Genomic DNA, 21469 nt, shown 5'->3' with positions numbered 1-21469 from the left:
CACATGTACAGAGACCAAAAGCACCCAATTTAATACAGGAGGGGGAAAAGTATCTAGAAGCCTGGGACAGCACTAGCAAAACTTCAAACCTTTGCTCTTAAATGCAGGCTGCTGAAATCTGACAGATTAGCAAGATATCCATGAGACACCTACAACCAGGAAGTCTGCTGGAGGAGGTTTTGTTTTGTTGTTGTTGTTTTTTTCCAGGGCGGGGAGAAGGGTTGCCAAATAGATCTCAGAGTTGTGAGTTCAAGCCCCACATTGGGCGCCTGGAGCCTACCTTAAAATTTAAAAACAAAACAAAACAAAACAAAATTAAAATAAAATAAAAAAATTTAAATTCGCTTTAAAATTTAAGATTTCTTTGATGTTTTTCACTCCCCACCAAAAAGCACGTTTCTTCTTAAAAGTGAAGAGAAGGAAAAAGATATACCATACTGGTACTAACTGAAGCAATCTTTGAAAAAGAAGAACAGCTAGAAGACAGACTACCCGATTCTAGGAATTTTTATTAAGCTACAGTAAACAAGACATTGTGGTTCTGGCATCAAGACAGACAACTGGATGGATCGAACAGAATAAAGAGTTTGAAACAAACTACACAGAGAGGGATAACAGATTTTCAACAGAGGTCCTCCAGCAGGGAAAGAACAGTCTTTTCAACAAATGAGTCTGGAACAACTAGACATCCGTTTGCAGGAGGAAAAAACAAAAATTCTGATATATTCCTCGTATCATATTAAAGAAATGAATTGAGGGACACCTGGGTGTCTCAGTTGGTTAAGCGTCTGCCTTTGGCTCAAGTCATGATCCCAGGATCGTGGGATCGAGCCCCATGTAGGGGCTCCCTGCTCATCGAGGAGTCTGCTTCTCCCTCTCCCTCTGCTGCTCCCCCTGCTTGTGCTCTCTCTCTCTCTCTCTCTCTCCCTCTCGCATGCTTTCTCTCTCTCTCAAATAAATCTTTCCAAAAAAGGGGGAAGAGAGAGAGAGAGAAAAGCCCAGCCAGACTTCGAGAAAATATTTGCAAACCACACACCTGATAAAGGATATGTATTCAAAATTTATAAAGAACTCTCAAAATTCAGTAAGAAAAAACCCAATCAAAAATGGGCTAAAGATTTGAACAGATGCTTCACAAAAGATACACAAATGGCATGTAAGATGAAAAGATGCCCAAGGTCATTAGTCACTAGGAAATGCAAATTAAACCCCCAGTGAGATGCTAATATGCATGTTTTGAGAGGCTAAAAACAAAACACCCCCAAAAAACCTAACAATACCAGATGCGCAAAGATGTGAAGGAACCAGAGGTCTCAAACTCCACTAGCGGTTCTACCACTTTGGAAAAGTTTGGCAGTTTCATTTAAAAAAAAAAAACAAAAACAAAAATAGGGGCGAGTTGCTGGCTCAGTCAGTTAAGCATCTGCCTTTGGCTCAGGTCATGGTCCCAGGGTTCTGGGATCAAGTCCCACATCAGTCTCCTTGCTCAATGGGGAGTCTGCTTCTCCCTCTGCCTCCCGCTCCCACTGGTTGTGCTTTCTCTCTCTCCTTCTCTCAAATAAATAAAATCTTTTAAAACAAAAACAAAAACCAACTCCTCCCCCCCAAAAAAACCTACCATATAATCAGTCATTCTACTCCTCTGTATTCACGCAAGAAAAATGAAAGTGTACATCCATATAAATACTTGCATTGAACAGTCACATAAGCTTTTGTTGTAACAGCCCCAAACTGGCAGCCACCAAAATGTCCACCAACACATGAATGGCGAAGCACATTGAGTTATACTCGTACAACGGAATACCATTTAGTAATAAGGGATACGCTACCGATACATACAATGACAAGTAATGACTCTTAGAATAATTACGCTTAATGATAGAAGCCAGGCCCAGAAAAAGAATACACTGCACGACTCTATACCAAATTTAAGAAAACACAAACTCATCTGGAACAACAGAAAGGAGATCGGTAGCTGCCTGGGATGTGGAGTGCAGGAGGGAGAGAAATGCGACAAGAAGGGGGGGAGGGGTAGGAGGGAAAGTACAAGAGGGCACACAAGGAAACTTCTGGGGTTGACATATGCTCATCATCTTGACTGAGGGGATGGCTTTAGAATTGTACACATAGGTCAACATTTACCAAATTCATCACGCTAAATATGCTCAATTTTTGTAAGTCAACTATGCCTCAAAATAAAGTGGTTTTAAAAACTAGAACGGATAGCCTGTTTGGGCTATGTTGTTAAAACTTTGGGGAAAGTCCTTTCTTTCAACCCAGAAAAGGCTGATTCAAGTCCGTGAGCAGCATCCACAACGAGCCGGCTTTGTACGTGGACCGTGCCACGGTGAAAAAAACAGACGCGACACACCAAGAAATTCTTCCTTCTACAAAAGCCAAATGACAGGGGCTCATCCATTCACATCCTTCAAGCCCAGTTCTGATGCGATCTGTTTTCCTGAAGCCTTTCCTTATCATGCAAGTAGAAAGTGATTATTCCCTCCTGTGAATCACCATAACACTTAAGTTAATTTTCAGATACTAGTTGAGGGCATTTTTCCAACCACCCATCACGCATTTATTAAACAATGCATCTAGACCAGACCCTGGCTTGGTGCTAGGAATACGAAAGCGAGTTGGGCACAGTTCTTCCCCTGCAAGAGCCTCAGAGTCTACCAGCAAAAGACTTTAAGTGACAGTAACACGCTGTAACACTTGTTTCCACAGCATTTAAAAGTACAACAGGAGCCCAGAGAAAGAAACTCAGGTTGTCAGACACATGGTCTTGCGCCTCAGTGATGTGCTTCCCTCCAGACTAACACCCCCTGAGAACAAGGGACCATGACTTACTCAGTTTAGTCATCCACTGAATCACCCAGCACAGCACCCGGCATGAGTGTTCTCACGTTCATGTACTTCCTTGAATGAATGGAAATTCCATTCCATAGGCATCCACTCTTTGACTAGAAGGCAGGGCCACCATGTTGCCAACTTGGAGTGGAGTCCCAACCTTTATCTGTTTGGTCGACCGAAGCAAGTTATTTGACTCTAGGTTCCCCCAAATCCCAAAGGAAGAGCTAATCCCCATTCTGTCGGTGAAGAGAACAGAAAGGAGGTAAGGGGTGGGGTGGGGGGCTTGGTCGGTGGAGTCCAGAACACCAAAGGAACACTGGTCAATCAAGGTCCTGCGGTGGGTCCAAGGAGGGCTCTGGAGCTCCGTATTGTGACTCCCAGGTATTCTTCTGCTCAGGGGTACACATCTAATCTCTAGAGGAACCTACCGGTCTCGTGAAAGCAATTTCTAGGGATTATATGTGTGACTTTCTGCTTTCCCAGAAGATCACAAACCCTTTACCTGCGTTCAGTTTCTGAAGGGGCAGAGCGGTGGAACAGATACGCAATTACAAAATTTCAGTGAAGATCAAACTAGCACAAGTTGGAAAAGTCTCAAATTACAACCAAAAGATTGGGACTGAACACCAAGCAGAAATCTTTCGTTGTTTCTAGATGGTGCAATTGAGCCTAAGAAGAAGTTTCCTCTCAATCTTAAAGATAAGGTAGACGTGCTTCTTGTACTTACATGTATAGAAACAACGGGTCGCAGGAGGGAAAAGCAGTAGAAATGTATCTGAATTTATCTGGCCCCACCGGCCTGACAGCTCCAGGGGCCAACAGGCGGGGGACGGGGCTCTTACCTGTAGATAGGGTCCTGCATCACCAGCATCTTGCTCTCATCCCACGTCCACTCCTTTTTCTGCAATAAAAGAAGCTGTAAATGAATAAGTTAGGCTTGTCCTCCGCCTCAGAACCAGGGTACACGGTGAGCTGCTAACACTCCCGCAAACGCACGCATCAGCACCTGGCCTGATTTCAAAGGGCCCCGGAGCCGAGTGCCCAAGAGGACAAGGGGAAAACGTCCTGTCTGGTCCGAGCAGCTCCCCTCAAGCACTTTAAGGAAAGCACCTCTCCGGGGCGCAGAGGGCAGGTGCAAGCCAAGGCCACACCTGAGGACCACAAGCAGACTCCAAATCAAAACTTCATGGAGAAATTGCCACGGGAACAGAAGAGATTACACATCACTCCAGAAGAGCAGGAGCAGCAGGAGGAACACAGGGGAGAAGGAGGCAGAGCTGCAAACCATCACGAGCAAAGGAAATGCAGCTGCCACCTTCCCTCCCTTTAAGGGGAGAAGGTGGGACCCAAGCCTGGCGAGGTTACTAGCACATCTGTAGTTACCCAGGAGGATAGTCCTGCCGGTGGTGAACCTAACTGTGAATGCCAAGGAGACCCCAGGGCAGCTGGGGATGAGAACAGGGACAGGAATGGGGACGAGGGGTGGGACAGAGGATTCAAGGGCAGTCCCGGAGACCCCAGGTGCTTGATGAGGTGAGTAGCACCCCCAGCTGTTGAGGAAGCACCAGGACAGCAGCCGCCACACCCCTCCCAGGTCCCCCCGCCCCCAGGTGCAGGGACAGGGACACCTACCGCCTCCGCTGGCCTTTGCCACAGAGGCAGGGCTGTCCAGGGCTGACAACTGGGGAAGAACACACTCCTCTCTCCACGAAAGAGGATCATGCAGAGTGAAGGCAAGAAAGCATGTGTTGGATTAATCACCGTCTCGTGAGGGCTTTCTGCTCTGGCTGAAGGTTTCTCAGAGAGCTCAGGCTGGCGGCTCTCAAAGCACGGGGGTGGGCAGCCAGGCCTCCAGCAGGGGCCGGGGGAGACTCTCTTCAGGCCCTTTGGAGACTTTAGGCAGCACGTCTCCAGCAGCTTTACTCACACGACACCCCGTACCCGCCTGGTAGACACCACCACCCACACCTGCCATTTCACCCCCAAAGTCTGAGTCAATCCCAATCCAGCCCACAGGTGGGTTTTTGACCAGTTTACAAGCATTCAACACCAGATGCTGTTTTACAGAAACAAAAACTCCGCTTCAAGAACTAGTTTTTCAACAGTTGCCTTCCTTGAATGGCTATGTGCTGCCCTATGAGATTTTAACGTACAAACGGCCCATCTGAAGCAAACAGAGACACAAGGAAACTACATCTTTGTCTAAACAAGAACCTTCCAGATGTAGAAATGTAGCCAATCCAGACCCTCTTCTTTATACTAAATAATCCCAGGCTTTGCACACATTCCTCACCAGACCAGCCTTCTGGACTTCCCGCTACCCTCACGGACCTTCTCTGTACCCACGCCATTTACCCGTGTGCCCCTCGAAACCTGGTCCTCTGGCCTGAATTCTTTACTGACTCACACGTGGTCGGGTCCGCAGAGACACATTCGTTTCTACATTCCAGCAGGGATACTCCTTAGCCCAGCAAAGACTGGCTGGTCATATTTTCAGCTGCCTCATAACCATCCTACTGGCACACATCAGGCCAGCTTCCAAGGGACCCACGGAGATTTTTCAGAGGCAAAGTAGCTCATCATTGGGGTCCTATTTTAAACACGTAGTATAAATGTTCACCGTGGGAATTCTTTAAATAGCAAAACAGGATGTTTCAAATATGGTTTGATTTGGGGGCAACTTATAAATATTAAAGAATTAAATATTATACCACATCACATCTATATTTATGACCACGTATCCTGCCCCAAGCCTTATTGCGATTGAGTTAGCAATGCTTGGAGAAAGCACCTCTGCTCTGCCGTTGAGCCCATGCATTTAGGTTTTATTTCAGCAGTTGCAGGGTTTAGTGCTATTATTTCCATTTGGTTCTTCTCTCTTCTATTTCTTTGTCCAGCCTTTCACTTCTGCGTCAAGAGCGTAACTGCTCATGAAGTGTCTTACGACAGCGGCCTTAACATCCTGGTCAGATAATCAACATCTGTCATCTCTGTATTGCCATCTCTTGACTTTCTTATTCATTTGGGATTTTCCTCATTTCCGGTATAGCAAGTGATTTTCAATTGAAAACCTCAACATTTCAGGAAATACTTTTAAAAGAGATACGAGCACCCACAGAGAATATCCTGATCAAAAAATAAACAACTTTCTTCCTACTTATTTTTCTTTTCTGAAAATCGCATTGAAATCTAGTGCTCCTCCTTTAAAGATTTCGCAGGAATCCTTGGATGCATCCATTAAACTGATGAAGGGATCAGAAAATTACCAAGATAAGGCAAAGGGTCTGGGGAAGAGTGGACTCTCCAACATCCTTTCTACACCACCACCTTTCAAATAAGATCTTGAGCAGTGCAGAGACCCCAGCAAGGTGTCCCCCTAGTTGACAGCCTGGTCAAGATGAGAACCAAGTTCTGATTTATAGACCGGTGCACGTTCTCCTTACACTGAGCGTCAATGTGGTACCATGAACAGCGTATTCAGAGGGAAGCTTGGCAGATCTTAAGAAAAATTTCATTCTCTCTTGCTCTGAAATCATTTCACATACCTCCTCTTTTTCAAATGTTCTAGAGGAAAATACAAAAACCATGTACACAAATCACCCCCTCCTCACTCTTCTACAGGGAAACACATATTCTTCAAAGGAAAAAATTTTGGGAAAAAAATGTTCTTAATAAAAGAAGGAAAACAGGAAGAAAAACTAATGACCCACCACCTTCATGGGGTTAAGATCGAAGTCGGCTTCAACCATGGGGCAGCAATGTTATTAATGAACAATACCGACAGCCAAACTTAGTTTCACTATCTTCAGAAGCTCACGCAGCTCCCACTTATACTTGAAACCACTGTTTGTTTAAATGCTTAGAAGTAAAGGGCTTGGGAGTCTTGGTCGCTCCACATGAGGAAATTTTCAGTTTTGCTACCCACTGTCCTGAATGGGCTGTAGTCTCCAAGTTACGCCCGAAAATGAAGACATTTCAAGTCCAGATGGGAGCAGTAAGGAGAAGCAAGGAGAAGAGAAGAGGGGAGGAGAGGGGTGCATCCCGAAGCTGTCAGTACCTCCCTGAGGCAGAGTGCACTTCGCGGCCATGTTTACCGCCAACGGCCCAGGATGACCAGCGGGACGGAACGAGCTGGTCTTTAGCCTCCTTCAGGCTGAGGTCCAGACTCAGGCAGGGCCTCACCAGCACCAAGGAGAGTCCAAGCAGTAACAGCAGGGAGGCCCATCAGCGAGGCCCAGGGAGATGGAGACCTACCCCCTCACCAGCTCCGCAAATAGAAAGGAATAGAAGTGGACAGGGAGTGCCCCAGGGGTGACTATCCGGCCTTCTGCCAGACTCCCACCCTGTACATGTACATACATAACTCCTTTCTTACTTTGTGTCCCCTCTGCACCTGCCAAGGATACTCACAGCATTGCTGAGCCTTTCGAGGCCTCTGAACTAGAGTTTACTAACCCATCTCTCTCTATGCCTTTCCCTCCCTCACCAGTCTCCCCTCTCCCTCTCTTCTTCCTATGACTTCCTTCTGCCACGGTAATTTAAAAAGTCAACACAATAGAGCAGCTTGAGGAAAGGCTCTGTGTCACGCTATTGGCTAGTCAAAACTTTCTGGAGAGAGGAAGCTGTCGTCACAAGAATGTGCCCCAAGACCTCCAAGTATAGGGCGTTCAACCAAGGGTCCTGGCTGTGGCATTCTGAAACTCACCACCAGTGCAGTGAGGGTCCCTGCTTCGGGGACACTCCCGGCCGATGAGTGTGCAGGGATGCCCAGGCAGGCCCATTCCTGGGACACACAGGAGGCCCCCCACACATGGCTTTGGCTTCAGAACTCCTCAGAGCACACTGTCATCTGAGAGACGGTCTCCCACCCTCCCCTCCCCTCCCCTCCTTCCCTGCTCTGTCCTTCACTTGGAATCAGACCCACACAGAAATGTGACAGCTACCCCAGCCTCACCCAGGGCCTCCCCACCTTCTCTCACAGGCATTGAATTCCGTCTTGGCATTTGCTTTTTGGAGGACCTAGAATAACACAAAGTGAGAAAGAAAAGATATAGGCAAGTCATTTTTAGCTGCTTCCTTTTCTATTCTCACAAAAAATTCTCCAGTGGATATGGGAGAAAAGTCTTCCTTTCATTTGATAACGTTTCTATAATGCTTCCTTCACATTATCAAAATTGATCACAACCTTAAAAGATAAACACTAAGGTTCACAGATGTTAACTTACTTCCCCTCAAGTTCACCTAGCCTGGTGGTAATGAAACCCAACTCGTATACCCCTATGCCCCACATTCTCCTTGCTACTCCAAGTGACATAATGAGAGAATGTCAGTCTCCACCACCTGCAAATGGTAAAGGGCTTGCAGGGTGTGCTCTCAGAAGACCACAGAACGGGGTAAGCACATCTTTTATCTCATGAGTGCAAATGGCCAGTCCTCCATGGAAAGTTACTGCCATTCTGACATTCCAAAATCTGCAGGCAGGGAACGTGCCGCAGGAACTAGGTCAGAGGTAGGTCTGCCTGGAACAGTGCCAAAAATGGAAGAAAGAGCTGGGCTAATTATCACAGCCGTCCTGTCTCCTCTTAGAGCCCAGATACGGATATGGCATTTTTGAAGCTCTTCCCTGGGAACCCAAAAGTGGAGGAAGAATTGTACTGGCATTGACTTCCTAGACACATCACGACGTCTGTAAGCTTTACCATTATTCATGCTCCTGGCAGCAATGGAGCCTTCTCAAAAAACAAAACACAACACAACCTTGCAAAGGCCTTATTAACTCAGCCTGACAAGTTCTCCATGCTTCCAGACAGAACAGGATTAGCTGAAAATATAGCTATCCCTCACCTTCAGGCATCACCTATGGATACAGAACACACATTTCAAGAATAAAGTGCTCATAAACCCTGCACGATGCACACAATTCCTAATGTGCGTGTTTCAAGCCAGCAGAAAATAAAGAGGGCCTAGAACCATGACATGGGAGAAGGAAGACTGGACAAAGCTGGGTCCTGGCTCCATCAGTAACTGTGGGGGCGACCCCGGGACACTCACTGGGCCTCTCTTATCCTGTTACCAAAGTCGAATCAAGCACGGGCACAGACTAGATCATTCTGAAGTTCTTTCTCCTGAATGCTGGTTCTACAATTCTAAGTGCCTCCTTTTCTTACCCAATTAGATCTGCGTTCTGTGTTTCCAGAATAACTAACCCCAACTCTTTGGGCAGGAAACTGGTTCTCCGGGGATGTGATATCCCAGTGACACAGTACAGGCTAGAAGTTAAAGACCTCAGATCAATTAATTAGGCATTTTCTACAGATAGCTTTGCTCCGAGCAGACTGAAAAGGTGAGCATACCCATGGCAACACAGCGGTGGAAAGAACCTACTCGTCCGAGCGACACAGGCCCAATTCCAACCTTGATGTCACCTGCGATGGGATGGGAGGTCTTGGCCAAGTTGCTCAATCTTCTTTCACAAAACAAGCCTAAGAATGGTACCTACCTCACAGGATGGTTACGACCATTTAATAAGTATACGGCACATCAGACAGGCTTGGAAATAGGCAGGTGTTCAATACCAGCGTAAGCTACTATTGTTAGCTGTTCTCATTACCATCTTAGCATGTAATTACTTTCATGAGTTTGGTCCCTCTGGTCTTCTACTTTCCCAAACAGATGAAATCGTTTGAGAGAGAAGACATGGTCCCTGCCCCTAAAGGTTCAGCCCACGGAGGAAAGAGAGAAATAACTCTAATGCAATTCCGCAGGGCTGTAATAGACCTACATATGCAGATAATGCCATTCAAAATAATTTTGCTGGAAAGGGCCCATGTCTAATACCCTATGGATCCTACTTAGTTCCTTGAACATGGTAGACACACAATGAACAGTTGTTAATGAGAGCGATGAAACTTTCTGGAACATTAGGAGATCCTCAGGAGATCCCAACCAAGTTCCTGGTTTACAAGAGAAATCACATGAAACTGAGGCCTTTCAGATCCTCTCATAGAAAAATCCTTTGGATAAAGTTGAAGACTAATCTTCCTTATTTAGAAGTCCACTCCCTAGCAAATAGTGCTATAGTGTGATTCCAGGATTATAATTAATAGTCATTATTATGTACACAGCAAAGCTAAGTATTTGGGCCTGGCTGGGAGGTGAAGACACTGTACTGACTGGGAGATGACAAAGCCACTTAATAGTGGGGTTCATGCCACAAATATCAACCAAGAGTCCTAAGAATTTGAGATTCATTATCTGCTACCAACAGTTCAAGATGACAACGTTTTTAGATGCTTGTTAATAGAACCCAAAAGGTATTTTTTACATCTCAGTGAGAGATGATCACAAAATATTTGGCTACTGAGTACCCTGGAATCAAGCCCCCGCAGACCAGAGTCACTGAGCAAGTCCCCCTGAGAGCACCACCAAAGTGAGCGACTCCCGAGGCCTTTGGAAGCTCGGGAGAGGCTCTCCTTGTGTCTTCCAAGGGGCAAACTGACAAGAGGAGAGAGAGGGAGGGAATGTGACAGCCAAAAGTAACAAACAGGACTTCATTGGCTCCAACTGCTAAGTACTTAGTTCTTCCCTATTTGAGGACATCATCACAAATCACATTCACTCATCCAGCGAGCCAACAACCACAATAACTGAACACACACCACACAGACCAGGTGCCTGAGGAAGTGCTGGGCTTACAGCAATGGCCCCTGCCCTGAAAAAGTTCTTGGGAGAGCAGGGAATCCCTGTAAACACGCTTCTCCCCCTGGCTGGGAAACATCCCACCATTCACCGGGCGTGGACAGGCTGGCGGGGGGGGGGGGGGGGGGCGGGGTTCCATCCTGCCCGAGAGGATTAGGAGGCAACAACGCATAAACCCGCTTAGCCTCTAGGGTCTGCCTCATCTCTAGCCCGGGAGTCTCTCCAGGACCTAAGTAAGGACAGGTGAGCCACACACATGAGCATCGAAGAGCATGGCTTGAGCCGGCTGAGTACTCCAGCTGGAGAAGTGAAAGTGATCACCTAACCCAACTCTTGATAGCTGAAGCTCAGAGAGGCAACATAACCGGCCATGACCACACAGCCAGGAAGGGAAGAGCCAGGATGAGGATCCAGGTCTTCTCTTCTCAGCCAAGGGCGCCTTCCAGCATGCACACTAACCCTGTGAAAAATCGATGTGTTTGCAGGAGGAGGGGACTAGTCAACATTTTGACCACGGAGATAGCACAGACACTGACTAATCAGTTGAGAATGTCAAGCTGGACCTCTACCGGTGCCCACGGCTGAATATCAGCCATGGCTTTTTCTACACCCTCAGCTACTAGACAAGAGCTCTAGTTCTTAATAGATGAGGATGGCCATCACCCAAATCTGCAAACTGTTCCATTTCCTTGGAGACAAGTGTGGCACGTCTGCACTCGGCCCCTCTCGATTCTATACACAGAGAAAAACACGCAGACAGTAAGGTGGGGTTAGCACACTCTGATACCAGGGGTCGGTCACGCGGGAACCAAACGACACAGAGGCTGACTGCTGTGAATGTGCACACATCCATCCGAGGCGACATAAATGAATGCTGTGATTACAGGCATTATCCGAATCACAAGCACGCCTGAAACGGACACCAGGTGGGGGTAGAGAAAACAAGATGGGAAGCTTCCCTTTCCTAAGCCTGGCATCAGAGAATCAGATTGAGAAAAGACCTGTTAGATCACCTCTCTTCTAGGCCAGCTGGAGGGGGAACCCACACTAGCAATTACCAGGGATGGAGTTTCAAAATGAGTCACAAGGCCCCACAGGCTCCCTGGGGAAGATGCTTCTCCAGCTCGGCTCTCATTACTCAGAGGAAGGAGGCTGGCTTCTCTGCCCGATGACACCTCAGCACACAGGTGTCCTTACGTGGGGTGTGATCTTGGGCAAACATACTTAAGGCTCTTCAACATCAGTTTTTTCACATGCAGAATGGGGACGATGGTGCTGCATACGGTACACGATACATGGGGGACACAGGGAGATGGGAAATAAGACTGTCCCCCAAGGGCAAAACCATAAAGCCCCATCATCGTGGACCAAATCAGAGGTATATGAAGTTACCTGAAAGGGACAGAATAGGCCCCAGGACAGCTGACCTTGAAATGGAACCCAACCGAAGGATGATGTCAGTTGGAAGTGTGTGTGCTGGGGGTGGGGGGGAGGTGCAGGGATGGTCAGCCAGAAAGCTACAGAAGTCAGTGATGAAGGTAAACCCTGGCAGAGTCTGTCAAACAGACCCCAGGATAGCACGTGCCCAACAAGGTCCCTACCATCATCCAAGGGACCCATTTATCATGGAGCCAGAGATCAGGAAACAGTCTTGCCATACGGTTAGCGGACTTACTCCATTACTCCACTTCATGCTCACCGAACCACCTCTGACCATCTGCCTTCCCACGTCACTTGCCTCAGAGTGAGAAAACGTGCTTTTCAGGCTTGTCAGGCTAATGTGAGTATCTGGCCTGGGAAACCGTTCCATGTCTTGAAGTGAATAAAGGAACTGGTGGTCTAGTCCATACATGAGCCTCTTTTGAGCTCTGTCAGGGTGAGTCTTGGACTCTGGAAGGCCAATCGCTCAGCACCTGGTGGGGGAGCAGCTGAGTGAGGACACATGAGAGTGGCTGATTTCTGAGGGGGCTGAGTGCCGTGGAAGCTGACCCCGTGTCCACAAGCCCTTCCCAGGAGGTCTGATGCAGGGATGCATGAAGTGGGCATGGAGGCATCTTATAATCTGGAAAGTGGCCCCATGTCACAACCACTACTTGTCAGATAGGACATGAGGGCCCTAAGCTACTGGTCTCCCGTCACACAAGGGGCTGAGTAAAGCTACCTGAGACATGTGACCAAAACCAGGCTGGGTGCCTGAGTCATGAGCTGGGGTTGCACTGGCCCGTGTTTTCTTCTGAGGGTACCTCTCACTTTTAAATTCACGCCGTCGTCATCCATGATTTAACTGGCTTCGGCACCTCTCCGGCTCAGGGACTCTTAAGAGGACGATATTCCAAAGAGCGCCCCACAGTTAACCACTGTGTGCGTGCATGTGCGGTGGGGAGGGGCAGAAAAGACCACCCCCTCCCCACAGAGTAAGAACAAGATGGGGACGCTGGTTCCGCTGTGGAGGTTTCTCAAGTCAAAAACACTTAAGAAGCGATTACAAATTCCCTACTACTTGTGAATTTTTAAAGAGTTCTTTACGAACGGTATTATTATATTCTGGTTTTTCCCCGTATAATTCCAACCTCATAGCCATAACGCTGCCTAGAACCACCCCTAAAGGTATTTAGAGAGCATAAGAGAACAAGGTTTGGTGTAATACATGGGAAACCTTTGTAAATGTCCATTTGCCCGGAGAGAAAAACGGGCGACCTGACGAAGCAGTGAGGCCCCCACCACGGCATGTGTCCAATCACACACTGGCTAATGTTTCTGCAAGGAGGACACAGAGCAGGTTTAAATCCTTGGACTGGCAAGATGACTACCCTTCAATGCAAGGAGGACACAGAGCAGGTTTAAATCCTTGGACTGGCAGGATGACTACTCTTCAACATCTCTCTCAACTACTTGATTTTCCAAGTTTATGTCGCCTACAACTATGTACTTGTCTCCACCTTCCATAACCCCCACACTCTGCCTTGAGTCCCCTCTGAATAAACGGCACCTTAGGAGGTCTCTGTAAAGTCACTGTGTGAGGATGCAACCACTGGTACGTATACAACAAAGCTATCATTAAGAAAAAAGGTATCAACAGAGTCCAGAAACAGAGAAACAAAAGGACTCCTCCTATATCCTCAATTCTCCAAAGCCCCTTTCCGTGTCTTTCTGGAAGCATACACTCTCCCCTCTGCCAATATGCACACCTCGCTTTTCCCAGGGTTTAACATCATTCTCCCATAATATGTACAAGTAACACAAAAACAGCCACCTGTTTGAGCAAAATACGCTCTCTTGTGTCACCCCAGCTCAGAGAAATGGCCCCCAAACAGCTCAGGCCCTCCTCCCCTGCCCCCACCTTGGCCACAGCCCAGCCTTCCTGCACAAGGAACAGCAGTGGGGGATGGGTCTCGAGGACTATTCCAAGAGATGGGCTGAAGCATCAGCAACAGGACACACAGTGGGGCTGGACGCCACCTCAGGTGGGACTGAGGGTCACTCCTGGGACAGAAGGGGACAGCTGCTACTGAAGCCTCCTCATCCACCCTCCCACCAAACCCTCTTACTCATCATCATCCTCTGAATTTAAAGTATTTCCAAAATCAAGACTGAAAGGTCCAGGTAACAAAATGCAAGGACACCAGGACGTGGAGCCATTGGGCTGACGAGGCCACTGGCCTCCACCTTGTCTGTTTGCCGCAACTGCGGCCTCTCAACACCATTGCTGCTCTGGGCAGACCATTCCCCAGACGAGGAAGGATTCTGTCCAGGGAGCAGCCTAGCAGGACCAGGCATCCCACGCCTACCTTCCCTGCCCCCCTCCTCACCAGTGTCTGGTGCAGAGCCCCTTACCTTCTTCTTCTTCTTCAGAATCACTTTGACTCCATCCACTGAAACCATAATGCTCACCTTCTTCTTCTTGATGTTCTTGGCTTTAAACTCATACTGCAGGGGGAAGAGAGAGAGAAGCACAATCTAGTTAGGTCAGTGCCGTTGCATGGCCCTGGCCAGCTCAGGACCCGGAAGAGGGCCACAGACGGGTTCTCGGGGGGTGTAAAGGCAGGTGGGTGTCTCGGGGTCAGCACCCAGCCATGAGGGATGACTGCGGGATGGGGTAATCCATCCTAACGAGCCGAAGACAGAGCCCGCCTTCAAAACCGCATCAGAAACCCAGAACCTTCTCTCAAAAACTCATTCTGATGTTTAGCAACCTCCACTGACAAGTTTTTCCTGTGTCTACGCAAATGCTGTGGAAACTCAATTCCACCTTCATTGAAGATTAAGAAGAGCTGGTACCAGTTTTAAATCAGGGTTCTGTTTTGTTTTACATATTAAAAAATTATAAATTCTAAGGTTCAAGTCCCAAATTCCTTTATCTGTAGGTCAGTTTCCAAGGGTACCCACAGCCCTATTAGCCTGAAAGATTCTACAGAGTATTCTAGAAAGGATCTGACTAATGATAGTTACAAGGGAGGGCACTGCCTCACAACCACTACGGCTGCTTCAGCCACAGCCCTGCGCTGCTGATGGAGACTGGCCTCATCCCCATCCCCAGACATTCTCCCATTACATTTGCTCATTCCTGGCCTGGCCATTCCTTATGCCTGTGTAGACATCTGTAATGGCTGGTATAATTCTACATTTTCCTTACTGAACTTCATTCCGAGCACTTATCCATTTATGAAAGTCATTTTCATCTGGTCCCCATCTTGGGAACAGCATCTAGCAAATTTCCCTGCCAAGCTAATGAAACATCTGGGCCATGGGTTAAACAACGATAATACAAGCCCCAGAGCCAAGATCTCTACTCCAACCCACAGCCCCTCTTCTCTGGGACTTTTATACTCAACACTCTCTCCCACCACGCCACCAGCCAAGCTTGGCAAGGCATTCGGCTCCTCACCTGCACATCTAGAGCCTAATTATTTCTAACTAGTTGGGTTCTAACGAACCCAATCCATCCTAACGTGATGAAAACATAACCTACTTTGAAAATCTCATCAGAAATCCGGAACCTTCTACTGGCCAAGCCTTTTCATACTCTGATTTTAAGGACTCAACTTAGCACTTCCCACCCTGACTGCGTGCTAGCCCTTCCCCTGAAATCTGAACCCATCTTACTCTGTTGCACAGTCAGCGCTGATGCCCCCTGGCCGGCCGCCTCTTCTACACAAGGACACGACCTAATGGAAGCAAGATGTTTTTCTTTATATAGTCGGGGCAGGTTCTGGCTTCCAGCTGATTTGAGTTTCCGGTGACAGCAACATACATCATTCCCCACTCTGGTGGTCCCTCTTCCTACCCTGTCAACAGCTGTCCTTTTTACCAAGGGGAGCTTGAAAGAAAAGCAAACCGGAGCAGCAGGCATGCAGGAGAAAGAAAACATCAAGCTCAGATTTTGCTTCAGAGAGAGCATGCCTGACCGCAGGGGAGAAGAAGCGTGTCGGACCAGAGCATGGCTCAGGCCCAGACCTCAGCCATGCACCAGCCCCCTCTCCAGGGTGGCGGCTGAGAGCTGGTGAAGGCTACAGCATGTCCGGCGTGCGCTTCAGGACCTGGCTGTGATCCACAGTGAGTCCCTGACTGTTAAGGTACAGTGCCCAATGAAAAGAAATGACCTTGGGTGGGAGAGCTAGCATGGGAATCAGCAGGTCAGCCAACTCTGGCCCCATGCCCGGGGGGACAGGTGAACCAGCGACATTTCCTGACCACACCTGTGTTTACCTCCGCTCACAGGTGCTTTCAGCAACACAACCATCCACGGTGCCTCCCGTGGCCACAAGTCACTAAAATCAGGGCTGTTCCTGCCAGCCAAAGGGGTGCATAGGTGTGCATTTCAAAGAACTCGGGTGGGAGGTAAGAGCCTACGAGTCCCAGAAATACCAGATATGGATGAAACCTGCTCTATGCTGGTCAGTCCTCCATGGCTTGTCTTTGGTTTCTTCCAGCAGTTCACTCACAAGCTCCACGCACTTCCTCCTTTTGCTTTTCCAGCAATAACAGTATTAGGTGTCCACATCTAGAAGGCAAGACGTCCCTCCCTCAGCCCAAGTTTTAGCACACTGCCACTAAACCATTTTAGAGGTCCTCTATTTCCAGAAGAATCTGGTAGCTGATCATCTTTCTTGTTGGGGCCACCTCCCTATTAGTTGCACAGTCTCTGGGACGTTTTTAAAAATCAAGATTCGCCCGCCACACCAAGCCTGGTAAGAGGCACCCGGCCAGCGCCTCGCCTGAGTATCTGAAACATTATTTCTAGAGTTCATGTCTTGACAAGCCATGCCTTTTAATACCCTCATCTTAAGAAGTGAAGAAGTGAAGATGCAACTCAACGTCCTCTTTGGAACTGGAACACAGCCTCACATCCGATCTCTGTGCACAGCCTCCCAGATGGCTCTTCCAGGCTCTGTGGGTACAGGGACTACCCGCAAGAGCATGACCAAATGGCTGCCCCAGAGCCTCAGCGACAGAGATGACGCAGGTGTCCAGTCTTACAACAGCTGGTGGAATGCTCTGGAGTGCTTTCACACAAAGAGGGGGCAAGACAGGCATGAAATGGGCCCCGTTACGGCTGCCAGTACCGCCTGAGTGCTGTTAGGAAGAGCTCGTGGTTGGACACGTTTGGCACCCCTCCCCCTGCCCGCTGGTCAGGGGTCCCAGACCCTTTCCAGCCCAAGAGGAAGTACTCCAATTGCAGGTCTGTTGGAAACTACAGAAATCAAAGGAAATCAAGTATCTGAACACACTTAAATATTTATCATCCTGCAACCGTTGGTTTATATGACAACTGCGCTTCACTCGGACAACCAGGTTACTATGCTCACTGGGGGAGAAAAGATGGATCTGGAGGCAGGAGAGATCACGGGAAGGGACCAGGAGAACAGAGGGAAAGGGGTCACGGGGACAGGCCCTCCTTTTTCGCAGGATGTGCTGCTCCAAGGGGCAGGCAGTCTCGAGAGGGAGCATCTGGGTTCCGCAGGATAGAAATCTAATCTGCTCAGGCTTGGCCAGGGGGCGAGGAATCTACAGGACCCTCAGAGCCACCGTTTGAGGTGCAGGCCAGACTCCCACAGAGCCCAGGCCAGCTCTGGAGGCCGTGCCAACAAGCCTGACTCCCGCTCCGTGCAGCCAGGCTGACCTGAAGTGTTTGCTTTGCCAGCAAGGGCCCCACCACAAGGACAGATTAAACTCTCCAGGAGCTGACCTTATAGGGAACGAAACAATGCATGTCCTGGAACACGAGCCGCTGACTAGAAAGACCTCGGTAACGTGCCAGGGGTTCGTAAACAGAGCCTCGGGACCCTGTGTCAGAACAGCGGCCCTGCAGCTCTGCGTGCCGTGCCAACCAGTGCGGGCCACCAAGGGGAGGCTGGGAAGAGGGAGGGGCTCAGGTGCAACAGGAGCCAGAGGAAACCTCAGCGAGGGGCAGAAGTTAACACCGGCTGGAAGGCTGAGGGCGGCTGAGGACAGAGCATATCCTGAGTCCCTGCTGCTTCCCTGTCCCCTTGCCAGCTCCCACCCCCTAGCCCCCAGAACTGCCTCCCGACCCCGTGTGTCTCAGTCCCCCACACTGGGTGTCTGCAAAGGGGCAGCCGGAGGTCTGCACAACTGAGTGTGCTCAACGGAGGGACAAGCCCCGCCTGGGTTTGAGTCTGTATCACAGACACAGAAATAATAGGAGGAGATTTTCTCAGGAGTCAGGGGAAGGGTTGGGGCTACACCCCCCCACACACAAAGTCTACTTCCGTGACAATGTCGAGCTCCCCCGGAGAACCCCCGGACTTTGTACAGGGTCCCTGGTTCCTCAGTCACCTTGTCTACTAACCATTTGTCTAGGGATGTGCTCTTTCACCTGCAACATCGGAAGCTGGCCTGCACGTTCCCTGGGAAATCCATTTTGCCCCACTCCTCCCCACTGTCCCCTCACTACCTACAGGTATGAATCAAGATGCCCAGAGGCGACTTCAGCGGGAGAGGAGATTCAGTTTGCAAAAGCGGACGGGGATGCTCTTGCTGGGCAAGTCCTCGGCTCACATTCCCGGCTTCCTGGGACTGATGGCAGGGAATTTAACAGTGAGCTCTGACCGAGCCATTGGGCATTTTAATCACGTTTTGGTGGTAGCCTCGGTTTCACGAGCGCGAACCCATCTCTCCACAACCAAATCGTAAGCACCTCCACAACCAAACCCAAGGTGCGGTCTTACGCAGGGTTTGCGGGAAGTCCTTTTGTGCTGATCAGTCAGCTACGGAGGTCGTAAGACACAGAACCTGGAGCCACCCGTGGCCACAGCAGCATTCCTGGCAAGAGCCAAAAGGTCGAGGCAACCCAAGTGTCCACTGATGGATGGAAAAAATACGCTACGACACAGCTAAAGCCTGAGGACATTTTGCTAAATGATAGAAACTGGCACAAAGGGACACAGATCATAGGATCCCACTCACATGAGGTGCCGAAGGGTAGCCAACTGCATAGAGACAGAAAGAAGAACGGTGGCTGTCAGGGGCTGGGGGAGGGGAGGGGGAGTTCGTGTTTCAGGGGTATGGAGTTTCCGTTCTGGAAGTCGAGAGTCGGGAGAGGGAGGGTGGCGATGGTTGCAGGGCCGTGTGAATGCCGTGTGCGAACGCCATAGAGCGGTTTTACAGAACGGTGGAAGTGGAAAATGCTATGTATATCTTACCACAATAAAAAGATGAAAATCTGTAAACAGGGTACAAAAATACATTCCTCCTCATGGCGGTCCACCTCAGCTCCGCTTGCCCCTATTTCTGTCCCTCTCCCATGTGCACGTGAAACACGCCACCCTCTTCCATTCTTCCCGGTGCGATTTCCTGTGCCCGGGACACCCTCCGCCCACCATCTGCTTGCTGAGCTCCTACTTCTCCTGCAATTATCTGCGAGCCCTCTGCACAGTGAAGCCCCCAGGTCTGCTTCCCGCTTCCTCCCCCAGGGCTGGCCCATCCGCGGGAACAGGACAGCGATCCGCAAGCCTCTAAAATCACTGGCCACCGACCAGTTGTTCACTTCCCTTCTAGGCCAGTCAGGCCTCTCCCTCGAGAACAAGAAACAGGACCGATCTGTACCCAAGAAAATATCTCCAGGACACAAGAGGGTGATAAAGGGGTGTCAAATTCATGAACTCAGTTGACAGTGGTTATTCACAGACCATGAAGGAAACGTGACACTGTCCACAAGGGTAAGATATTCCAGAAGTTAATTAATGAATGAACAACTTAAGTTATTAAAACCTAGATTCCATCCTATGGGCATCAGGACTTTGAGAAAATTTGACTTCTTTAATTCTTCCTTACTCCATAGCACACTGCTAAGCATCTTAATTTTTGCTTGATCCATACTTCATTTAATAAAACAATTTAGCTTCCATTATTGGTCAAGGCTGTTCCCAATCATCTGATGGCACAGTCAGAGGTAAGGCATGGGGGAACGATGCTGCAGATGATCCTCTGTTCTCTGGACTACCCTGCTTCCCTACATTCCAGCTCCTGGGCGTGCGGAGCCCAGATCTGAGGGACAGGGGGCTCAGGAACCGTGGCAGTCCCTGACCCTGCTGTGTGGCTCAGTGACCCGTATTGCTCATTCATGTGAAACCATAGAAATGTGAGTAAGACACAACATCAAATCAAATCAAAACCACAAGGAGATACCACCTCACACCAGTCAGAATGGCTAAAATTAAGAGGTCAGGAAATGACAGATGTTGGCGAGGATGTGGAGAAAGGGGAACCCTCCTACACTGTTGATGAGAATGCAAGCTGGTGCAGCCGCTCTGGGAAACAGTATGGAGGTTCCTCAGAAAGTTGAAAATAGAGCTACCCTATGACCCAGCAATTGCACCACTAGGTATTTACCCCAAAGATACAAATGTAGTGATCCGAAGGGGCACCTGCACCCCAATGTTTATAGCAGCAATGTCCACAATAGCCAAACTATGGAAAGAGCCCAGATGTCCGTCAACAGAAGAATGGATAAAGAAGATGTGGTCTATACATATGTACACAATGGAATACTACTGAGACATAAAAAAAAAAAAAATCCTGACATTTGCAATAATGGATGGAACTAGAGGGTATTATGCTAAGCAAAATAAGTCAGAGAAAGACAAATATCATATAATTTCACTCACATGTGGAATTTAAGAAACAAAACAGGACTATAATGGAAGGGAGAGAAAAATAAAACAAGAAGAAATCAGAGACGGAGACAAACCTTAAGAGACTCTTAATCTTAAGAAACAAACTGAGGTTTGCTGGAGGGGAGGGGGGTAATGAGATGGGGGTAACTGGGTGATGGGGGCACGTGATGTAATGAGCACTGGGTATTGTGTAAGATTGAAGAATCAATGAACTCTACATCTGAAACTAATAATCCACTATGTTAATTAATTGAATTTAAATTTTAAAAAGTGTACAAATCATTTTAAAAAATGTGAGCAAGATAAAGACCACAGTTGGTACTAAATCCAAATTCTGGCATATCGATGAAGTTTCCTGTGAACACTAGATGGAGACATTTAGGCTCCTAGTCATCAACCTCAAGCCCAGCGTAACTCATTTTAGCAACAGACCTATAAGTGAAAGTTGGGTGTAAATAAAAATCTCTATAAGCTGCAAAATACTTAAAAGGAACCAGAGGGGCTACTTTTTAAAGAAAGGAATATTCATTGCCAGTGTATCATAAATGTAGAGTTTAAGTATTCACCTAGCTCTATAGACCAGGAGATCTAAAACTCAAGTTTTAAATTCCGCTTGGCATACCTGATTTTTTTTTTTTAAAAAAAGCAAAATTCCAGACCCAGCCCTCAGAGATGCTCCTTCAGCAGGTCTGGGGTTGGGCCAGAGGTTGGCATGGGGGGGGGGGGGGATACTGGCGGTAATATAGCTCACACTGTTCAGAACCACCACTCTGGGTCCCAGAAGC

At 48.4% G+C, this 21469-nt stretch overlaps 1 protein-coding gene across 5 annotated transcripts in view; it reads right to left on the bottom strand.

The window, feature by feature from the left end:
* C2H1orf226 (chromosome 2 C1orf226 homolog) overlaps positions 1–21469 on the bottom strand; it is a 267134-nt gene that overhangs the window by 65214 nt on the left and 180451 nt on the right. For 4 of the 5 annotated variants that reach the window (XM_045809709.2, XM_045809706.2, XM_087855928.1 and 1 more), the window contains 2 exons: positions 14386–14478; positions 3696–3769 (listed from right to left, as the gene is read on the bottom strand). In XM_045809709.2, coding sequence (XP_045665665.2) covers positions 3696–3769; positions 14386–14478 — 167 coding nt within the window. The remainder of the gene's footprint in view (positions 1–3695; positions 3770–14385; positions 14479–21469) is intronic. The other variant, XM_045809708.2, reaches the window with a different exon arrangement.

This window comes from Ursus americanus, chromosome 2, assembly GCF_024610735.1.
Source record: "Ursus americanus isolate L20-20 chromosome 2, mUrsAme1.1.p, whole genome shotgun sequence".
Taxonomy (NCBI): Eukaryota; Metazoa; Chordata; class Mammalia; order Carnivora; family Ursidae; genus Ursus; species Ursus americanus.
The sequence above is the reverse complement of the archived record's forward strand: the minus strand, read 5'-3'. Positions and strand labels throughout refer to the sequence as shown.